Here is a 19,406-nt window from a genome sequence, read left to right as displayed (position 1 = left end):
AAATATAATAAAAACAAAAATGTGACGGGTGTACTCACGTGTGTATTATGAGAGAGAGAGAGAGAGAGAGAGAGAGAGAGAGAGAGAGAGAGAGAGAGAGAGAGAGAGAGAGAGAGAGAGAGAGAGAGAGAGAGAGAGAGAGAGAGAGAGAGAGAGAGAGAGAGGGGAGAGAGAGGGAGAGAGAGGGAGAGGGAGGAGATCACTTTGGCTTTTGCCAAGTTACCATCCAGTCAAATATATGTGTCAGAATATATTTAAAGCCTATACATTAAGCATAAATGTTCCTGTATGCTGAACAGAGTATGCTTGTGTATACCTATGACCCTGTCAACAGGCTTTATTAAGTGAGATTAAGATAATTTAATTCCGAGTTATTTTATGAGACAGACACACATGCCTGACAAGAGGTGGACTAAATTTTGGAAAACATACCTTGCACGGGAAAAGTTCTGCCATACACTTCAATTACAGGACAGTTAAAGAAATATTCACAAAACATGGTTGTGTCTATTGTGGCAGACATAAGGATTACTCTGATCTCAGGAAAAGCTTGAACAACATCTCGGAGTACCACAAGCAGAAAGTCAGTCTGAAAAGTAAAAAAAAAAAAAAAAAAAAAAAAAGAAATATAAAATAAAATAATAATTTAATGGAATAAGGGCAATCTTCAAAAAAAAAAAAAAAAAAAAAAACACTTTACCTGCACACTTAGCCACCCCCTGGTGTTTCAACTCAAAACATCCAAAAACCAGCACTAAGATATACAAACTTTAAACCTCTCTTATTGTGAAATAAAAACTGAATTACTGAGTGACATACAATAATCAAGTCCCATAAAATATTGATTCAAATCCAAGAGGATGTCCCCTATATCACCAAGTCCTGTGTTCTCTTATACATCTGAAGATTTTCTAAATAAAAGAAAACAGGACTTATTTTGTGGCAATATTAGGGGAGATTCTCATTGGGATTTGAATCAATATTTTATGCAACTTTAGTATTGTATTTCACTTAGACACTGTTTATTTCATGGTAAGAGAAGTGTATCGTTTGTATATTTTAGCGCTGGGTTTAGGATGTTCATCAGTCTTCAAAAATAGATAGATACTCTATCAATACATTGATAGCGTGCTAGAATGAAACAAACACTTTAGACTGACATACTCACATTAATATCCCGCTCATGGATTTCATCCACAATGACATGGCTAATGCCTCTAAGACCGGACTCCAGTTTCCTCAGAAGTACACCTGGCAAATAAAAGTAGAAAAAAAAAAAAATTTATAAAAAAATATACAATTATAAACACAAAGATATCAAAAAATGGGCACATTTTTATTAATCGCTGTTAGTAAACAGATTCTCACCCACGGTGCAGAACATCACACTGGCATGGGGACGAGGCAGCGCAGATTCAAACCGAACACTGTAACCACAGCTTTTGCCAACCTCTTCTCCCCTCTCAAAAGAAACCCGCTCAGCCACAGACACTGCACTGATCCTACGAGGCTGAAAAAAAAAAAAAAAAAAAAAAAAAAGTGTAAAAATCACATCAGAAGATTAAAAATGTATGTAAAGCCAAATCAGTTTTTCCTTTACTTTTGGATAGAGAAGGGAATTGTTAGGAAACTGGTCAGGTTTTTGTTTGCCGTGTTCAGTCTGGAAGATTCCCCTTCCTAACCCAAAAGGCATATCAGAATATAGGAGAAAACCTCCCTTAAGCTGGAGGAGGGCCCCAAAAACAGGTTTGCAATTAAGAGATTAACCCTCAGTTGTTCCTGTGATTAATTGAAAAATGTTGGATTTCCCGACACTTTTTGCACCGAACTGTAACAGGAAGGTCGACTTACTCCAGCAAGGACACAGGCAAAAAAAAAAAAACCCTGAAAGTTCTAACCCTTCCACATTCTTCGCAACCCTAAAAAAAAAGGTAAGGCTTCATATATAATTTTCACAGTGAAGTTTAGAATAGATATAATTTTTACCTGAGTCACCACAATATTGCACTGGGCAGCTTGGTTATTAAGGATAAACTCATCTAGAATATACTGTGGCACCTGGGTGGTTTTACCACAACCAGTAGCTCCTCGAATGATAACCACCGGGTTATGGCGAACTGCATCCATGATATCATTCTGAAACTTCTTGACAGGCAAAGAATCCCGCTCACTTATCATCTGCAAAATAGAGGAACAGAACAGACCATTTTATTTGTTACAAGATTTAAGCAAACTTATCGCAGGATCATGTTTAACTTCTACAATTACGAAGCACAATAAAGGCTCTAGGGAACATTGTTACATCCCAAAGCAGTTCCAGATTGAAACTAAACAGATCGATGTAGCGCGGCACGCCCGCCCCCCCCCCCCCGGGCAGGACTATCCGCATGGACATATGGACAGGTGAAGTTGTGACCGGCACATTATTAGGATTCCACTGCCTCCCTTCATCGGGAAGATTCACAGACATGCACCCTCATTCATTAACATGGGAGTACAAGAAATATTGTATGATTTCACATTCATATCTTGTCTGCATGTGTTGGATTGAACCCTACCGTATTTAACCACTGAACCGCTTTGCAATATGTGCTTAATCGGTGGGAGTGATTGAACAGAAGAAAAATCTAAACCAAATCAATATTTGGTGCAACTATCCTTTGGCTTTAAACCACCAATTCTTCTAGGTACACACAGTGCTTGCGCACAGTTTTTGAATGAACTCAGCAGGTAGGTTGTTCCAAACACCTTGGAGAACTAACCAAAGATCTTCTGTGGATGTAGGCTGCCTCAAATCCTTCGGTCTCTTCATGTAATCCCAGACAGACTCCATGTTGTTGAGATCAGGGCTCTGTGGGGGTCAAACTTTCAGGACTCCTTGTTCTTTACACTGAAGATAGTTCTTAATGACACTGGCTGTATGTTTGGGATAGTTATCCTGCTACATAATAAATTTGGGGCCAATCACATGCCTCCCTGATGATATTGCATGAGGGATAAGTATCTGCTCGCATTTCCAAACGCATGCCCTGAATCGCATGTTACAGTAGTACCAGATCCGGTTGCTCTGCATATTATAATGTAGTACATGCACTACTTTTGGTGCGATCTGGCGCAATTTCATTTAACTGAATAGGCTGAAACAGCACTGCACCCAGATCGCATGCGTACATCATTGGAAAGCACAGCCCGTTCTTGTGCAATTCCTGGTGTGAAACAGCTCTCAAGGATAACACACACTATGCATCTAGTAAATCTTTTTTTGCCATGATAACAAGAGAAAAAGTGTGCCGGGACTTTCTACTATGGGATATTACATGGATACATGCATTTATTGAGTTTTAATCCTCAAAAGGAGAAATGCTAAAATTGCCCTGGTGTGAAGATTACTCCATATTTCTGTCAATTTGTCTTGTACAATTTGGGTATTCACTTTAGCATGAATCCAGGGAATGGAGGCTTAAAATGCATATGTATTCCCTCCTGGATACATGCCCCATAGTATCAACGATTAGTCTCCCAGGAGACTTTTTAGACAATTGTCTACTTTATTAGAATAGGGGGAGGGCGATTTGTTATATTTGTAAGGTGAATCTATGTTTTTGATAAACTAAAAATCTAAGTGTGCATATATTCTCCTTGTTCTTTCTTCAGTGTTTGAGTTAAGTTAATGGCAAATTTATTATTAAATATACAAACACCTGCATGCTTGGAAGCCACCTTCAGCTAATAGCACTACCTCGCTCCCTCACACCATCATGTAATGCTTTCACCCAGTGGCCCTCAATGTAATCCCTAGAAAGGAAGCAACCCAACTGCTTTGACATTATTAAACCTACAATGCCCCACATCAGACCTATGACGTTTTAGATCCAGTGCCACCATCCACTAAGCAGACTGCATTATAACACCTTGCTTTAAAGATTCCCCTTATAGAATGCTTCTCTCTTTAGGAAATGATGTTCTGCGATTAAAGTGTTGATAATCAGGAAGGTGGTTGATGTATTCAACTAAACTTTTGCTTGCAGCTGCCACAGAATGTTCAATAATGCTCAGGGCTGATTAGCAGGACAAACAAGATTACAATGCTATCCATTTCAGTTTTGTTTGTCCCGCACAAGCTGTTACACCTGTTTGCAGTTTTCATGTGGTAAAACACGAAAAAAAAAACAAAAAAAAAAAAAACAGTTACGCTTACCAAATTAAATAAATTCAAGCTAAAAAAATTTACACTCACAACATAACCCACTCAGCTGATTATGCTAGCCCTTTTGCCACAGTGCTCAATTACACTGAACAAGGTAACAGGACTCCAAAGGAAGTCTGAGGACCCACCTGCTGCAATTCTTTATTTTGCTCAAGCTGGTACAGCAGCTCACTCTTCAAATCTGCGCTGATCTGCTCTTGTGTAGCCTATATAAATAAAAAGCAGTTATTCAACAGTCAATGCGCAAAGATGCTACACATTCTTTATGTTTAAATCTTGCAAATGCGAAGTCAAATATTTATACAAATAAAAAAAAAAAAAAAAAAAAAAAAAAAAAAAAACACACACCACAAGGACCATACAATTACCTTAAATATTTCAACGCAACAGAATAGCAATACTCACAAAAGCCAGGGGACCCTCATCAATGTTACTGCTGGTCCAGGGATTCCAGTTCTCTTGTGGAGGAGACCAGGGTACCACACCACCAAGACTCCGCTGAGAGGGCTCAAAATGCACCAGCTTTCCCAGATTAAGTGATACGGGCTGGCTAGGATCTTCAGGCTATGAATGAACATAGCATTTTAGAAGGGAGCTTGGCAAAACATGCACATTATAAAACAATTTTATAAAAAGATGAAAATCTATTTTCCCTATTAATACCAAAATCTTAGATGAACAGGTAAATACTAGATATGGAACTGAAGTTATAAGAAATTTGTCCTTTCTTCAGCCTATTCCACAGTGGATGACTATATTAAAAAGCATTACTTCAGCTAAGTGAAAACCCATACGCCACACTCAGTAAAATGACTACTCAACCAAATCTCAAAGCCAAATAAGGCAAGAAAAAAAATGGACATAATTAATCCACCAACCAAACCAGAACTTCTGCAGTTCTACTAAATATTCAAACCCAGAGATCCCAATTGGCGGCATTCAGCAATATACTGTACATTAAGCATAGATTATCCAGTTTGTGTCATTCTATTAACATATTATTTTATAAGAGACCACAAGGGTAAAAATATGCAGATAGCAACTACTGACATGAATGGGTTCAAGATTCAGGCCCATTATCCTAAATCTTGCTTCACTGCTTAGTGGCAGGGCAGTGACTCAAGACAATGAAGCCAGAATGGGGATGACAAAACATGGGGCCCGCAGTCTTAAAAGATAAGTTCAACTTTAGAAACATGCTGCATGTTCCCACCCTTTTTAGGGTGGAACATGCGACATGTTCTCACTGCTGCACCCTTTCCCCGATCCGCCCTCTAGTGAGTGAGCTTTGCGGCACTGCGTCGCTTTAATTGACAATTGCGCAATCGTACGAAGCTGTACCCAAAAGGTACGTTTTATTTTTTTCCCCACAAATAGAGCTTTCTTTTGGGGGTATTTGATCACCTCGGTTTTTATGATAGATATAGAGAGAGAGAGATAAATTTTTTTTTTTACTACAATACATATCCTTTTTTTAACAAAATTTTTTCATAAGTTTAGGCCAAAACCTATTCCACATATTTTCATAAAGAAAAAAAAAAAAAAAAAATCTCAATAAGGGTATATTGATTGGTTTGAGCAAAAAGTTAGTGTCTACAAAATAGTGGAATATGGAATTTTTACTTTACTAGTAATGGCGGAATTCAGCGATTTTTAGCAGATCTGCGACATTACGGCGGACAGATCGGACACTTGACACTTTTTTGGGACCATTGATATTGATCAGAGCTAAAAATAGCCACTAATCGCTGTATATGTCACTGGCATGTTCCCAGGCAGGTGTTTCTAACTGTACGGGGGCTGCCTGTGCATAGAGAGACCGATGTTCCGAATCACTAGGAACAGCAGCTCTTTACTCCCCTGATAGAAAGGGAATCTGTCCGTTTACATTGACAGATCCCCGTGCCGGCTGCCTGTGGAGCGATCGCGGGTGGCTCGAGGACATCACCTCAGGCGATGTGCAGCAGGCCTGCGCGCCTGCTGAAGCTGTTTAAAAAGGGCTGCCGTACAGCTACGGCGATCCGCCTACAGGAGAGCCAACCTGCCGTCATATCATGACGGTGGCTGGTCGGCAAATAGTTAAACCCCCCCACCCCCCTGACCGCATGGGACCCCGCCATGTCACTGGCCGGCCACATTGATTCACAGTTACGTGAATAGGAAAACTACAACTACTGCCAAGCCTTTGTGGCTGACAGCTTGTAGTTCTCACTGAACTACAAGGATGCTGTTGAGCGCTCTAGATCAGGGGTCTCCAAACTATGGCCCTCCAGTTGTTCAGGAACTACATTTCCCATCATGCCTAGTCCTGTCTGTGAACATCACAGTTTTAGAATGCCTCCTGGGATGTGTATTTCTGCAACAGCTGGAGGGCTGTAGTTTGGAGATCCCTGCTCTAGATAGTTCATGGTTGGTTCCCATCATTGTGTAACTGCCTGCTCGTACGGGATAAAAGCAGATGGCTTACACTGACCGTGTGCAGGAGTCCTGCATTGCACCCGCAATTTTTTTTTACACATTTGTATACCTGAAAAAAGATATGCATTTATTAAAAGTAAACTTATCCTTTAACCCCGCCAATGCCAGGTCAGTATGGCATATGCACCTACAGCACTGCTTGCAGTTGGCCAGGTCCGTGCCCCTTTCCTCCTCTGCTATAAGCTCATGGTCACTTATAGTGGTGTGAGAGCCTGTAATGTGCTGTCTCTTTGCCTCACTTTACAATCTTGAAAGGCAATGCAAGAGAAAAACCTATCTACTCACTGGGTATGGTAACTCAATGTTCAGTTCCTGAACAACAGCTTGAATTTGCTTTTGAACATCAGGAGAAAGGTTCACTGGATATGGTTCAATCTGCACAAAAGAAAAGTGAACAGATATGAGAAGAGTTGCATAAAAAGAACTACACAAATGCAAGTACATTTCTCACTAATGTAAACTCGAGTGTTAAGCATCAGTTATTGGGCAGACAAAAAAAAAAAAAAAAAAGTACTACACTTAGATTGGTCTCTGTTGTCATTGTGAGTAACCACCCTCAGGCTAGTGGAATAAAGTGATTGGATGGATCTCACGGGGACCACCCACCCCCCACAGGAAGTTATTTCAGAACCTGCTTCCAATGCTACAACACATTAAAAAAAATAACTGCAGATAAGCAAACCTGTGATAATTAGGACCAACTCTGATCTGGTGTACTTAGGAGCCAGTGCTCAAAATGGAGCAAATGTGCACTGGGAAGATGTCAGGAATGTGATAACTTTCCACACAAAGCTCTTTGAGCGTTTGAAGAGGAATTTTTCAGCTGTAAAAGCACTTTCACTGATAAAAGCTTAAATGCTGAAAAAACGAAGTGAAGCCTTGCACGAGTCACGCTGCCCTTTCTGAATGGTCCCACTGTAAATTTCGTAGATCGCCACAATCGGCGTGTGGCAATCTTACCCGGAAGAGGGTGCCTGGTTTTGACAGGTATCTGCTCCCCCCCAAAAAGTGCCAAATGTGGCAGTAGAGGGAGGGGTGGTAGCGTACATACAAGCTGAGCTTCTACTTTTGGTGGGAGCTCCGCTTTAAGGAAATGTGTCATTAGAAACAAGGACAGGAACCTCCTGGCCCGGAAGTGAAATGAGGCCAGGGAGGAGTCACTGGTTAAGAGGCTGCCTGCCACCTACCCCACTACCATGCCTCCATCTTACAATATTATGCATCAGTTTCTGACATGTACATGAATTTGATGCATGTCATGTGGAAGCATGACAGAATTCTAAAAATTGTCTAAAACAATTTATGAATTCCAGGGGTTTGGTCTTCTGCACATACACGTTTCTGCATCCATACTACAACTTAGTATTAATTAGGGCAACTTACAGACTCTCCTTCTTTCTTCTTAGTTTGGCCAGAATAAGGTTCAATGACATTTAAATGATACAGCTGGCGAACAATGGATAGGGCACAGGACTGTGCTGCCAGTTTCTTGTTAGAACCATGTTCACGGGCAGTGATTCCTGTAAGACAAGACAACTACAATAAAATGGCAAATTGTGGTTACGTTATGAACAATGGTGTTGGCTATATAGAAAAAGTGTATTGACGCATGTACAGTTGTGTTCAAAATAGCAGTCCAACATTACTAACCAGATCACCGTTTTTGGTATAAATTATATTTCTACATGGCAAATTTACTAGTAGGTGTAATAGAGTAAATCGAAAACCAACAGATCTGACAGTCATGACATGCATGCTGCTGATTCTGCGTAACTGAATCACTGAAAGGGGCATGTTCAAAATAATAGTGTGGAGTTCAATTAGTGAGGTCAAAGTCTGAACAAACAGGTGGCCCTTATTTAAAGGGCAAAGGTAGCAAATATTGTAAATACTGGGTATAGTGCATTTCTCTGAAAATCTGAGAGAAATGGGATGTTCCAGACATTGTTCAGAAGAAGAACAGCGTACTTTGATTAAAAAGTTGATTGGAGGGGGGAAAACCATATAAAACATATACATATATAAGTTTAGAAACCGATAGGCTACTCAGCTAAAATTATCCCAAATGCTTTAACTGCTTGACGCCCGCCGTCAAATGAGGGAGGGGTAGTGCGGCTCTCGTTCTCGGCAGCGAGAACGATCGATCTCTGTAAAGAGTCATGGCTCTTAAACCACTTGCCGTCCACCGACCGTCATATGACATCCTTGACTTTGTGCGGGTATAGCTGAATGATGCCTGCAGCTACAGGCATCATTTAGATATCGGCTTTTTCAGCCGGCAATTCCCTACACCATAAAGAACGACCATAGCGGCTGTTCCACCGCTTGATTCTTACGGGTGACGAGAGGGGATGCCCCCCACCTCTCTGGTGCTTTTACCGACTCACCACTTCTATCGGTGAGTCGGAGACAGGATCCGCCAGCCCGCAAGTTTACCAAGAGATTTCCGGCGGACCAGATGGTTGCCGGAGTCTCTATGATAGTTTAAAGGCCGAGCGTGATGTTATGATGCCCGACCTCTGCATTCAAACAAACGGCTCCGCCTCGGCTGGGAAGATAAGAGATTGTTTATTTTTTTGATTTCAGGCTTCCCAGCCTAGAGGTGAGATGGAGGGGTCTTATTAAACCCATATCTCACTGTACAGAGGACCGAGCATGCCATATTCCTTACAAGGGATGTTTACCTTTTTTTTTTTTAAGTGTCAAACAAAAAAAAAAAAAATTATTTAAAGCGCCCCTGTTCCTGTGTGCTCGCACGCAGAAGCTAACCAATATGCAAGTCTCGCCCACATGTGAAAACTGTGTTCAAACCACACATGTGAGAGGCATCGCCGTAAACCTTAAGAGCGAGAGCAATATTTCTAGCCCTAGACCTCCTCTAACAAAACATGTAACCAGTAAAAAATTTTAAAGCACCGAAGTTTGGCGCCATTGCACGAGTGTGTGCAATTTTGAAGCATGACATGTTAGGTATCTATTTACTTGGCGTAACTTCATCTTTCACATTATGCAAAAAAATTGGGCTAACTTTACTGTTTTGTTTTCTTTAAAAGCACTAATCAGTGCCCATCAGCGAAAGGAGAAAAATTTATTGACAAACCAAGAAAAAAAAAAATTCTCTTAAAAATTTTTTTTCTTTGCAAAAAATAAAAATCCCAGCAGTGATTAAATACCACCAAAAGAAAGCTCTATTGGTGTGAAGAAAATGATAAAAATTTTACATGCTTACAGTGTAGCATTACCACGCAATTGTCATTCAAAGTTTGACAGCGCTGAAAGCCGAAAATTGGCCTGGGCAGGAAGGGGGTGAAAGTGCCCAGTAGGCAAATGGTTAAAATGGCAACCAAAAACAGAAAGATGTGGAAGAAAAATGATCAGCTCTGGGTTAATGAAAGGTGGTTACAATTTGCCAAAGAACACATGGCCTGGCCTAAAAAGAAATGGCGCAACATTTTGTGAAAGGATGAAATAAAGATAGCCCTTTCTGGGTCTAGGGGTCGCAGACAGTTTGTCAGACAACCCCCAGACACTGAATTCAAGCCACAGTACACTGTGAAGCATGGTGGTGCAAGCATCAGGATATGGAGATTTCTGGGATTTCTCATACTATGGTGTTGGGCTCATTTGTCGCATACCAGGGATCATGGATCAGTTTGAATAGATCAAAATACTAGAAGCGGTCATGTTGGCTTATGCCAAAGAGGAAATATCCTTGAAAGCAAGGCAAGAAAGCAGCCCCAAAACACCAGTAAGCAAACAGCATCTTGGTTCCAGACCAACAAAACATTATGGAGTGGCCAGCCCACTCCTCAGACCCCATTCAATAAAAAAAAAAACTTGTGGGGTAACAAATGCTGTTTGTTTTTTAATGAGGTAAAACCAAGAAATACAGCGGAATTGTAGAATGTAGTGCAATCATCCTGGGCTGGAATACCTTTTCACAGGTGACAGAATTTGGTGGACTCCATGCAACACAGATGTGAAGCAGTTCTCAGAAACAGCTTATACAACTAAATATTAGTTCAGTGATTCACAGGAAAGCTAAATCTTCAAGCATTTCTCAGTTTATACAGTAATTGTTTGCGTTTGTAAAGAAAACTCAGACACTGCTATTTGTTTGGAAAAGCCTAACATTGCCTTTTCTTCATTTCTGTAAAGTAATAAACAAATTTGAAACTTTGTGTTTTGATTTGGAATAGGCTGTACAGTGTTCCCAATGCAGGGATTTTTAGTTCACACATATTGCAATACATGCTTAAGCTAGCGAACTGCGTCAAAGTAATCCTCTTATGGCCAGTCCTACTCTGCTCTGCCACTGCAAATGCTACGGTGGCCACCATGCCAACCTGGGGCATAAAGACACAAGGTGGGGGAGGGTTACTAGATTCAGGTCTAGTCACTGAGCTGCATTACAACTGGGAAAAGATATACCTGTGTTCAAATCCCAATAGCTTTTACATGCATTTAAAATAACAGGTGCCAAAAGAGTGTGACCACATATTAACACTACAAATTCTGGATGGACCCAAAACTATGCAATAATAAAAAAAAAAAAAACGGGATATTATGTGGTCACACCTTTAGCACCCGATCGTTTAAATACATGTACAAGCTATTAACATTTGAGCACAGGTATATCTTTTCTCAGTTGTAATGCAGCTCAGGGACCAGACCTGAACCTAGTAACCCTCCCCCACCTTGTGTCTTTATGCCCCAGGTTGGCATGGTGGCCACCGTAGCATTTGAAGTGGCAGAGCAGTGTAGGACTGGCCATTAGAGGGATTACTTTGACGCAGTTGGCCAGCTTAAGGACCAGCTGCCATCGTGATACGTCGCTACTTTGACGTTAAATACTACTGTTATGGCAGCAGCTAGCCATCATAACACCGATATTGTTAGAAACGGCAGACTCGCCTCTTTCAGATAAAATTGGTCTTAGCAGTGGATTCGCCACAAGATCACTTTTATCAGGGTGGGGGAAGAGGGCCCTTACCGAAGCCGTTGGTAACAGTGGAAGACGATCTGCTCCTCTCCCCTCACTGCCTGGATGCCGAGTGGGGGAAAGATGGCTCCACAGCATTGGAGGGAGGAAGCGACGTCAAACGTCACTCCCGCCCAGTGCATTTCAGTGTAAAATTCTTTTTGACCCCGGATCGCACATTTAAGGGGTCCTGCTTTTATTCTATTAGGAACGGGATGTTTACATTTCTTGTTATAGGAATAAAAGTGACCCAAAAAAGCACACTGTCCCGCCGAGCTTGCACGCAGAAGCGAACACATATGTAAGTTGCGCCTCCTCTAACTCAAAACTGGTAACCTGTAGAAATGTTTAAATGAAAATGGTGTTAGTGGCATGAATGCCGATAATAGAAAAGGTGCCGATAGCAGCACCAAAAAAAAAAAAAAAAACGCACCATGTTTTTACTGCGAATTCGCAGGGACTTTGGGCCCATTTTACCATGATTACTGTGCTTTGCAAAGGTCACGTGACTCAAAAACTTAACGTTTTCAATGCATTTGAACTGGGAGGTGTGTTTTATGTGCATTTCTTTTAACTGACCAAAAATGCAGCAAGCTGAATTTTTAACACCACAATGAAAGCGCAACAGACCAGTGTGAATACATACATAGAATTTTAAAGGGATACATTTTTCTTGAGCTTTTCTTGTGCTAATGGTGTCAATAATGGCTGACAACAAATTCATATATTAATTAAAAAGTCAAATACAATTATATATAAAAACATTTTTAAAAACTGTCGGTTTCGGTTTTCAGCCAAGTGCATCCTGCATTTTCGGTAACAAAAATTCCATTCGGTGCACCTCTAGTGTATAGCAGCATGCAGAGGGTCCATCCAAAATTGTGTGTGCCCAAAGTCGCATGACAAGTCGCACAAATGTGAACGGAGCCGTAACCAGGAAATGAAGACTACACTGGCCAGTAATGTGAGGGGCACTTTTCTCATCAACCTCCAACTGCACTTTACCAGTGGCCACCAATGCAAGGCTCGACCACCACAATCTTTGTGCTGTCATCACATCTACAATGTACTGAACACACCAGTCATACACTGAGGTGTAGACAATTTTTAGAAGAGTTCCCTGAAACCTGAAAACTATTTTGAGGGTTCCTCCATGGTACAAAGGTTGAGGAAGGCTGCTCTAAACAATACCTACTTTTATGCCACTGTTCAAAAGGTTTTCACTATACCGTAATGCATTTCCAATTGGTAAGATACTGAAACCGAAATACTGCCAAAGCATTTTTTTTTTATCCATCAGAAAAAAAAAAAAAAAAAAAAAAAAAAAAACACATCACAAGAAAGAAAAAGGAAAAAAAACAAAAAAACAAACCACTTACTTCGTCCAAGCTGTTTAACAAACAGGGTCATTTCTGCTAGAAAGCTCCTGCGAAGACAGATACATTTCACAATTTTGCATACAATATACATTGTGAGCATTCCCTTAAAGAAGTACTCGGTGAAAGACCAATATTTAACTGCACTGCAATGTCATTGTGTACTGTTCCAGACTGATGTTAGCTTTGAAGATTGAGGAGGGGTTGGGGCAAGGGTGCCTTAAAGACACATCAGAGATCCACCAAAATCAGGCAATAAATGTTTGGGGGCATTTTTACACCTTATAATTTTTCAAGGGCAAGGACAGCAGATGACTATGGGATATTTGAATATTCAAATCAGGGGAGGTGCTTCAGCTTAGTAAGTTTCACTAGGCGGTAGTGGGGAAGAGAGTAAGCAAATAGTCAAACCCTAGAGAACCCCTGAAACAACCCCCCCCCCCCACACACACACACACACACACACACACACACACACTCTACAAAAATCTGGCAATTTTGGGTTAATGCTGTTGGTATAAACCACTCATTGACTTCATATGTCTCTGGCAGAGATCTGTTTACGCTCTGCCCTCACCTATTGTAATCTCTCTTGCGATTAGATTTTCCTGTTAATTAACATTATGGAGAGAGTACAGCAGGAAGTAAAACCCACAACCTCTGGAGGAATCAGCAATGTTTTAAAGTAGACCCCAGATTGTTTTCAGCCAAGGAAGCTGCCCTCTTGGCCTCTGAACGTTAACTGCCATGATGCTGCACACGTGATCAGTTGAGAGCACAATCAATGTGACAATTACATTCCATGGCACATGAATATAACCTTTTTTTAAACTGTTAAGTGGATGCGTTTAGCTCTGCTTTAACTGCTTCCCATCCGCCATATGACATCCTTGACTTTGAGCGGTGATATCTGAATGATGCCTGCAGTTACAGACATCATGCAGAAATCTTTTTCAGCCAGCGATTCCCTACACCATAAGGCCAGTTTCACACTGGGGCGGTGGGGGCGTCGGCAGTAAAACGCTGCTATTTTTAACGGCGCTTTACCGTCGTTTTAGTGGCGGTATTCAGCCACTAGCGGGGCGGTTTTAACCCTTGCTAGCGGCCGAAAAAGGCTTAAAACCCAGCCCGCTCTGCAGAGGCGCTTTGCCGGCGGTATAGCCACGCTGCCCCATTGATCTGTGTATAGACCGCTCCAAAGATGCTGCTTGCAGGAGTTTTTTTTCCCTCCTGCCAGTGCCCTCGGGGCTTTCACATTGGAGACACAGCAGCAGCAGTTTCAGGTCGGTTTGCAAGTGCTATTTTTAGCGCAATAGCGCCTGCAAAACCACCCAGTGTGAAAGGGGTCCAAGAATGATCATAGCGGCTGTTCAGCTGCTTGATTGTTTTTATGGGTGGCGAGAGGGGGTGCCCCCGCCGCCCTCCGTTGCTTCTCGGGGCTCGCCGCTGCCTTTGGCGAACCGGAGAAGGGATCCGCCGGCCCCAGAAGCTGACCACAGATTTCCGGCGGACCAGATGATCCCTGAAGTCTCTATGATCGTTTGGAGGCTGGGCACGATGTTATCACGTCACGCCCAGCATCTGCATTTGAAAAAATGGCACCACCTCAGCTGGGAAGCTGAGATCGTTTTTTTTTTTTTATTTCAGACTTTCCAGCCTAGGAGGTTAGGAGGTGAGATGTTGGGACTTACTGACCCCATATCTCACTGTAAAGGGGGACATTTCATGCTAATTCCTATTACAAGTGATGTTTACATTCCTTGTAAAAGGAATAAAAAAGTGATCAAAAAAAAAAAAAAAAAAAAAGTGTCAAACTAGAAAAAGTAAAATAAAACATTTTTTAAGTGCCCCTGTCCCCACATGCAGAAGCGAAAGCATACGTAAGCCGCGCCCACATATGTAAACGGTGTTCAAATCACGTGATGTATCGCCGCGAACGTTAGAGTGAGCAATAAATTCTAGCCCTAGACCTCTTCTAACTCAAAACATGTAACCAGTAAACATTTTTAAAGTGACGCCTAAGGGGATTTTTTAAGTACCAAAGTTTGTCACCATTCCACGAGCGCATGCAATTTTGAAGCGTGACATGTTAGGTATCTATTTACTCGGTGTAACATTTCACATACTGTTTTTTTTTTTTTTTAAAGCACGAAATACACCCCCCCCCCCCCCCAAAAAAAATAAGCATTTGAAAAATTGCTGTGCAAATACCGTGCGAGATAAAAAGTTGCAACAACTGCCATTTTATTCTCTAGGGTCTACCCCAAACTTTTGTAGCAGCCAGGGGAAGGAGCGAAACTGAATACCATCAAGTGTCACCTGAGTGATAGCCAAGTCTGCTGACATCACATCTAAGATGGCAGCACCCAGCAGCAGTCTCAGGGCTTTTGGATGTCTATACAAGGGAAGCTTTTACAGGTCAATAACATGTATAAAATAAGTGTATATAAAATCTTACGTAAAGTTTTTTTATTCAAATTAATGGTCAGGCAACTGAGTCTCTAATATCCAGTGGGTGGTTTAAAACTTCAAGCAATACACAAAACAAGTGCATGCCATATTAAATGTGGAAGTTTGAACAATTGTAAAAGACATTTACATCAACATAGCAAATAATTTAAAAAAAATCTCAAGGTGAAGGGACAAGAGTAGTTTAGCCAACTACATTATAACATCTTAGCGCCGGTGCCTCCCAGCCTTTTAAGAGGTTTATGACACCGGGAGGTGGTGCCGGGATTGGCTGTCATGTGATCCGAAAACTCCCAATCGCAAGGAGCGATCAGGATCTTTCGGTCGGTCAACAGTAACTGTGCCAGGAAAGTGCGCACTCTCAGGCACAGGTGTATGGACAGCAATTCATTCAAATATGCATCCTCTTGGTGCCAAGGACCAGGCGCTGAGAGGCCACATATTTGCACACGGCCGGCGCCAAGGGGTAAAAAGAAAGCCATCACTTACCCCTACATAATACACAGCTGAAAATTTAACAATCACGTTAAGACACTTCAACCACTCACACATGCCATGTTAGTGACAATTTCCTACCTTCCCACAGAACAAGCACATGACCCAAGCAAAAGTGGCACTGACCTGCAAGTCTTTCCCTAGCGGTCTGCGGTGCCTGTGTGTTTCTCAGCCGACCTTTTGTTCACCTAAAGAGAGTGACACCAGGAATCAGCAATCGTTAATTTCACATGGGATTTACTTAGTCCAGCCTAAGCGTCAGCCCATGTTTGAAGGAAAAAAAAAAAGAAGCAGATTCCGGATGTCACCCTTGTTTTGGTTTATGTATTTTGTATATGCTTTTCAGCACAAATTTGCACATGAATATTATAAGAAATTATTCCTGTGGTTCGTTCCTTAAAATGATTGCGTTGTCATTTTAAATACATCAAGTCTTGGAAATAAGCCTAAAATTCATTCTTAAGATCACTGCACACAAAATTGTGTTGTACGAGTTTTACTAGGAGTAAGTAAAATACTCGCTGTAATACTCTGTTACACCGGCAGGCTGAGAAACACACGAGCCCTTTGAGGATATCTGGCTGGGAGAGTCAAGAGATAATCTGATAGAAAATATTAACAGGGGTACAGTGTTCAATTGAACCTTTTGCTAATTTAGAAAAAAAATAAAATAAATAAAAATTAAAAGGGGAACTAAATCCTCCTATCCTTTACAGCAAACAAAGCTGCCATCTTAGCCTGTTTGACCGGCAATTTCCATGGTGCTGCACATTTGATCTGTGCTATGACACCAACCATTTGATAGCCAGTTCAGACGAAAGCCGACATAAGCACACTAGTAACAGTTCTAACGAGAGGCATGCCTTGAATGAAGCAGTAAGGAAAAACTGTTAAATTGGTGGGTTTAGTTTCACTTTAAAGTGATTGAAAAGGTTTTTTTTTGCTTGTTATACTTAAATGCTCTGTGCAAGGGTTTTGCAGAGCGGCCCTGTTCCTCCTTTTCTGGGGTGTCCCGGCGACGCTCCTCTTCATCATCGGGTGCCCCCACTGAGAGACGCTTTCCATGGGGGGCACCATGGGGGCACGCTCCCGAGTCTTGCTGCTGCGTCCATTGACATAGACAGCAGGACTCTGCCCGGCATCACTGGATTTGATTGACAGCAGTGGGAGCCAGTGGCTCCTGATGCTATCAATCTATCCAACGAGGACCCAAGACTGCGGCTGGAGCTGCTGGGCTCGTCGCTGGAACAACCAGGTTCAGGTAAGAAAAAAGGGGGGCATCTGCAGAGCAGAAGGTTTTTCATCTTAATGCATTAAGGTGAAAAACCTTGAGGGCTTACAAATCCTTTAAGGCTTTGTTCACACCATGTGCAAAGACGTGAGTTTTTCTGTATGCATTCTCTATGTGCCCTGTTCACACCACAACACTAGTATTTAGTGCTGATTTTTTTCTGCGCATAATTCTGCAATGTGCATGCAGCTTTCTGGTGTTGGGGACAGAAAAAAAAAACAAAACTTCATGACATCAATATTGTGGTATGCACAGGGCAGAAGATACAGTGAGGGCACAGGGTGTGATGTCTAAACGCATAAAAAATAAATTGCTAAATACTCATCCTACAAGAAAAAGATCAGTCCATAGGAGAAAAAAAAAAAAAAAAAAGAGAAAACAAACAAACAAAAAACGTGCCAAAATCCCAGCAGTAGTATTTTTTTTGGAGTTTTACCTGAAAGCTCCATTTTAAACTCGAACTACTAAAATATAATAGTTGCGCACAGGTATGAATTTGCCACTTAATTGTATGTAGACAAATTATGACCCTCAGTGAAGGCACTCCTCTGGGATGGCCCAGCTTTATGAGCTGGCTAAGGAGAAGATAGCGTTAATACTACTATTATAGCTACTCAGTTGGAGTGCTCGGTGTGGATACTGGCTCACAAGTTACATGGCTAGACAAAGGCCTATGCCTTGAAGGCATAAATGCCACAAAAGCATATGATGGGTAACATTGTTGGCTCTGCACAGCCTTTGCAATGAAAAATGTCCCTTTTACTGCACATGCATACTACTGTCTCATTTATTCATATGGGTGAGCCATACTCATGGTGGGCCTATGGCCATTCAGCAGAGAGCAGCTCACTCATAGGAAAGTATAGGCCCAATAGGGACATATTCCTTGCAAAAGCTGTGTGATACTGTGTAGGGCTGCACAGTAGTGAAGAGCACAGGAAAGGAGATGGTATATTTCACCAGATGCATTAAAGGCAGATCTATTTAAGAGTCTGAAAATGTAATGAAAAAGCTGTTCTAACCATTACAGATTTATCAACTGAAACATGGTGGGAAGAAAAAAAAACAAAAAACAAACCTGTTGTGGTCAGGCCCCACTTGTGAGTACTTGTAGTCCGCTTGTGTCTTTTCTTTCTGAAAGAACTGATTGAGACGTGCTTTAGCATTCTCAAGGGTCCAGTTACCATGCAGACCAGCATTCAAGTCCACTTCTTCAGACTCCAGAGTCTAAACACAATGGGGACAACAATAGCCATTAAAACAAGACTGTATAAAAAAGACGGACTGTAGATTTGGAGCCAAGCTACAAAACATACCTGATAACATCATCCAGATATAAATAAACCAAATAGGCTGTTGAATAAGACCCCTTTCACACTGGGGCCCGCTCCGCATTAGCTAGTTTTAGCGGCATTTTTCGGCCGCTAGCGGGATGCTTTTAGCCCCCGCTAGTGGCCTAAGGGTTAAAAGCGCCTGAAAAGCACCGCTGCTTTGTAAGCGCTGCCCATTGATTTCCATGGCAGGGGCGGTCTAGAAGCGGCGTATACACACTGCTCCAAAGATGCTGCTTGTAGGCCTTTTTTTTCCCATCCTGCAAGTGCACTGCCCCACTGTGAAAGCATTCCAGCTTTCACATTGGGGTTGCATGGGAGGAGTTTTTCAGGCGCTAAAACGCCTAAAAAAAAAAAAAAAAAAAAAAAAAAAAAAAAAAACACCTTCAGTGTGAAATGGGTCCTAAAGTTCATTGTCCATCCCCTACATGCAACCAAGTTTGTCGTCTTTATAAACATGCCCAACACACATACATAATCTTCCAATCTGCTCATTTAAAAATTATTAAAATACACCCCCCCCAGCTCCAACAAGATTGCAGTTAGAGCACTTCCCACAAGCCCTTGCACCAAAAGCCTCAGTTCTCCAAAGCTGACAATACAAGAAGTTAACGCAAGGCAAGGAACTTATTGCTAAAGCAATCCAAAAGGATGGAAATCAAATGTTGGCAATTCAATTAGGCACTCAAATACCTTGCTGTCCAAAGGCTATTCTGATGATCTCATTAAGAAAAAGCACAACCCAAATATTGGACTGAAAAACCCAAAAATTGCATAT

The 19,406-nt window shown here is 41.6% G+C and overlaps 1 protein-coding gene across 3 annotated transcripts in view; it reads right to left on the bottom strand.

Moving 5' to 3' along the window:
- DHX9 (DExH-box helicase 9) overlaps window positions 1–19,406 on the bottom strand; it is a 47,479-nt gene that overhangs the window by 17,800 nt on the left and 10,273 nt on the right. For 2 of the 3 annotated variants that reach the window (XM_073593360.1, XM_073593361.1), the window contains exons 6-15: window positions 18,376–18,524; window positions 13,046–13,092; window positions 8,069–8,205; window positions 6,971–7,060; window positions 4,613–4,771; window positions 4,336–4,413; window positions 1,987–2,178; window positions 1,369–1,510; window positions 1,169–1,251; window positions 433–589 (exon numbers count right to left, since the gene is read on the bottom strand). In XM_073593360.1, the coding sequence (XP_073449461.1) occupies window positions 433–589; window positions 1,169–1,251; window positions 1,369–1,510; window positions 1,987–2,178; window positions 4,336–4,413; window positions 4,613–4,771; window positions 6,971–7,060; window positions 8,069–8,205; window positions 13,046–13,092; window positions 18,376–18,524 (1,234 nt within the window). Of the gene's footprint in view, window positions 1–432; window positions 590–1,168; window positions 1,252–1,368; window positions 1,511–1,986; window positions 2,179–4,335; window positions 4,414–4,612; window positions 4,772–6,970; window positions 7,061–8,068; window positions 8,206–13,045; window positions 13,093–16,132; window positions 16,195–18,375; window positions 18,525–19,406 lie in introns of those variants that run through there. The other variant, XM_073593362.1, reaches the window with a different exon arrangement.

This window comes from Aquarana catesbeiana, linkage group LG07 (assembly GCF_042186555.1).
Source record: "Aquarana catesbeiana isolate 2022-GZ linkage group LG07, ASM4218655v1, whole genome shotgun sequence".
Taxonomy (NCBI): domain Eukaryota; kingdom Metazoa; phylum Chordata; class Amphibia; order Anura; family Ranidae; genus Aquarana; species Aquarana catesbeiana.
This window is presented reverse-complemented; position numbering and strand designations above follow the sequence as displayed.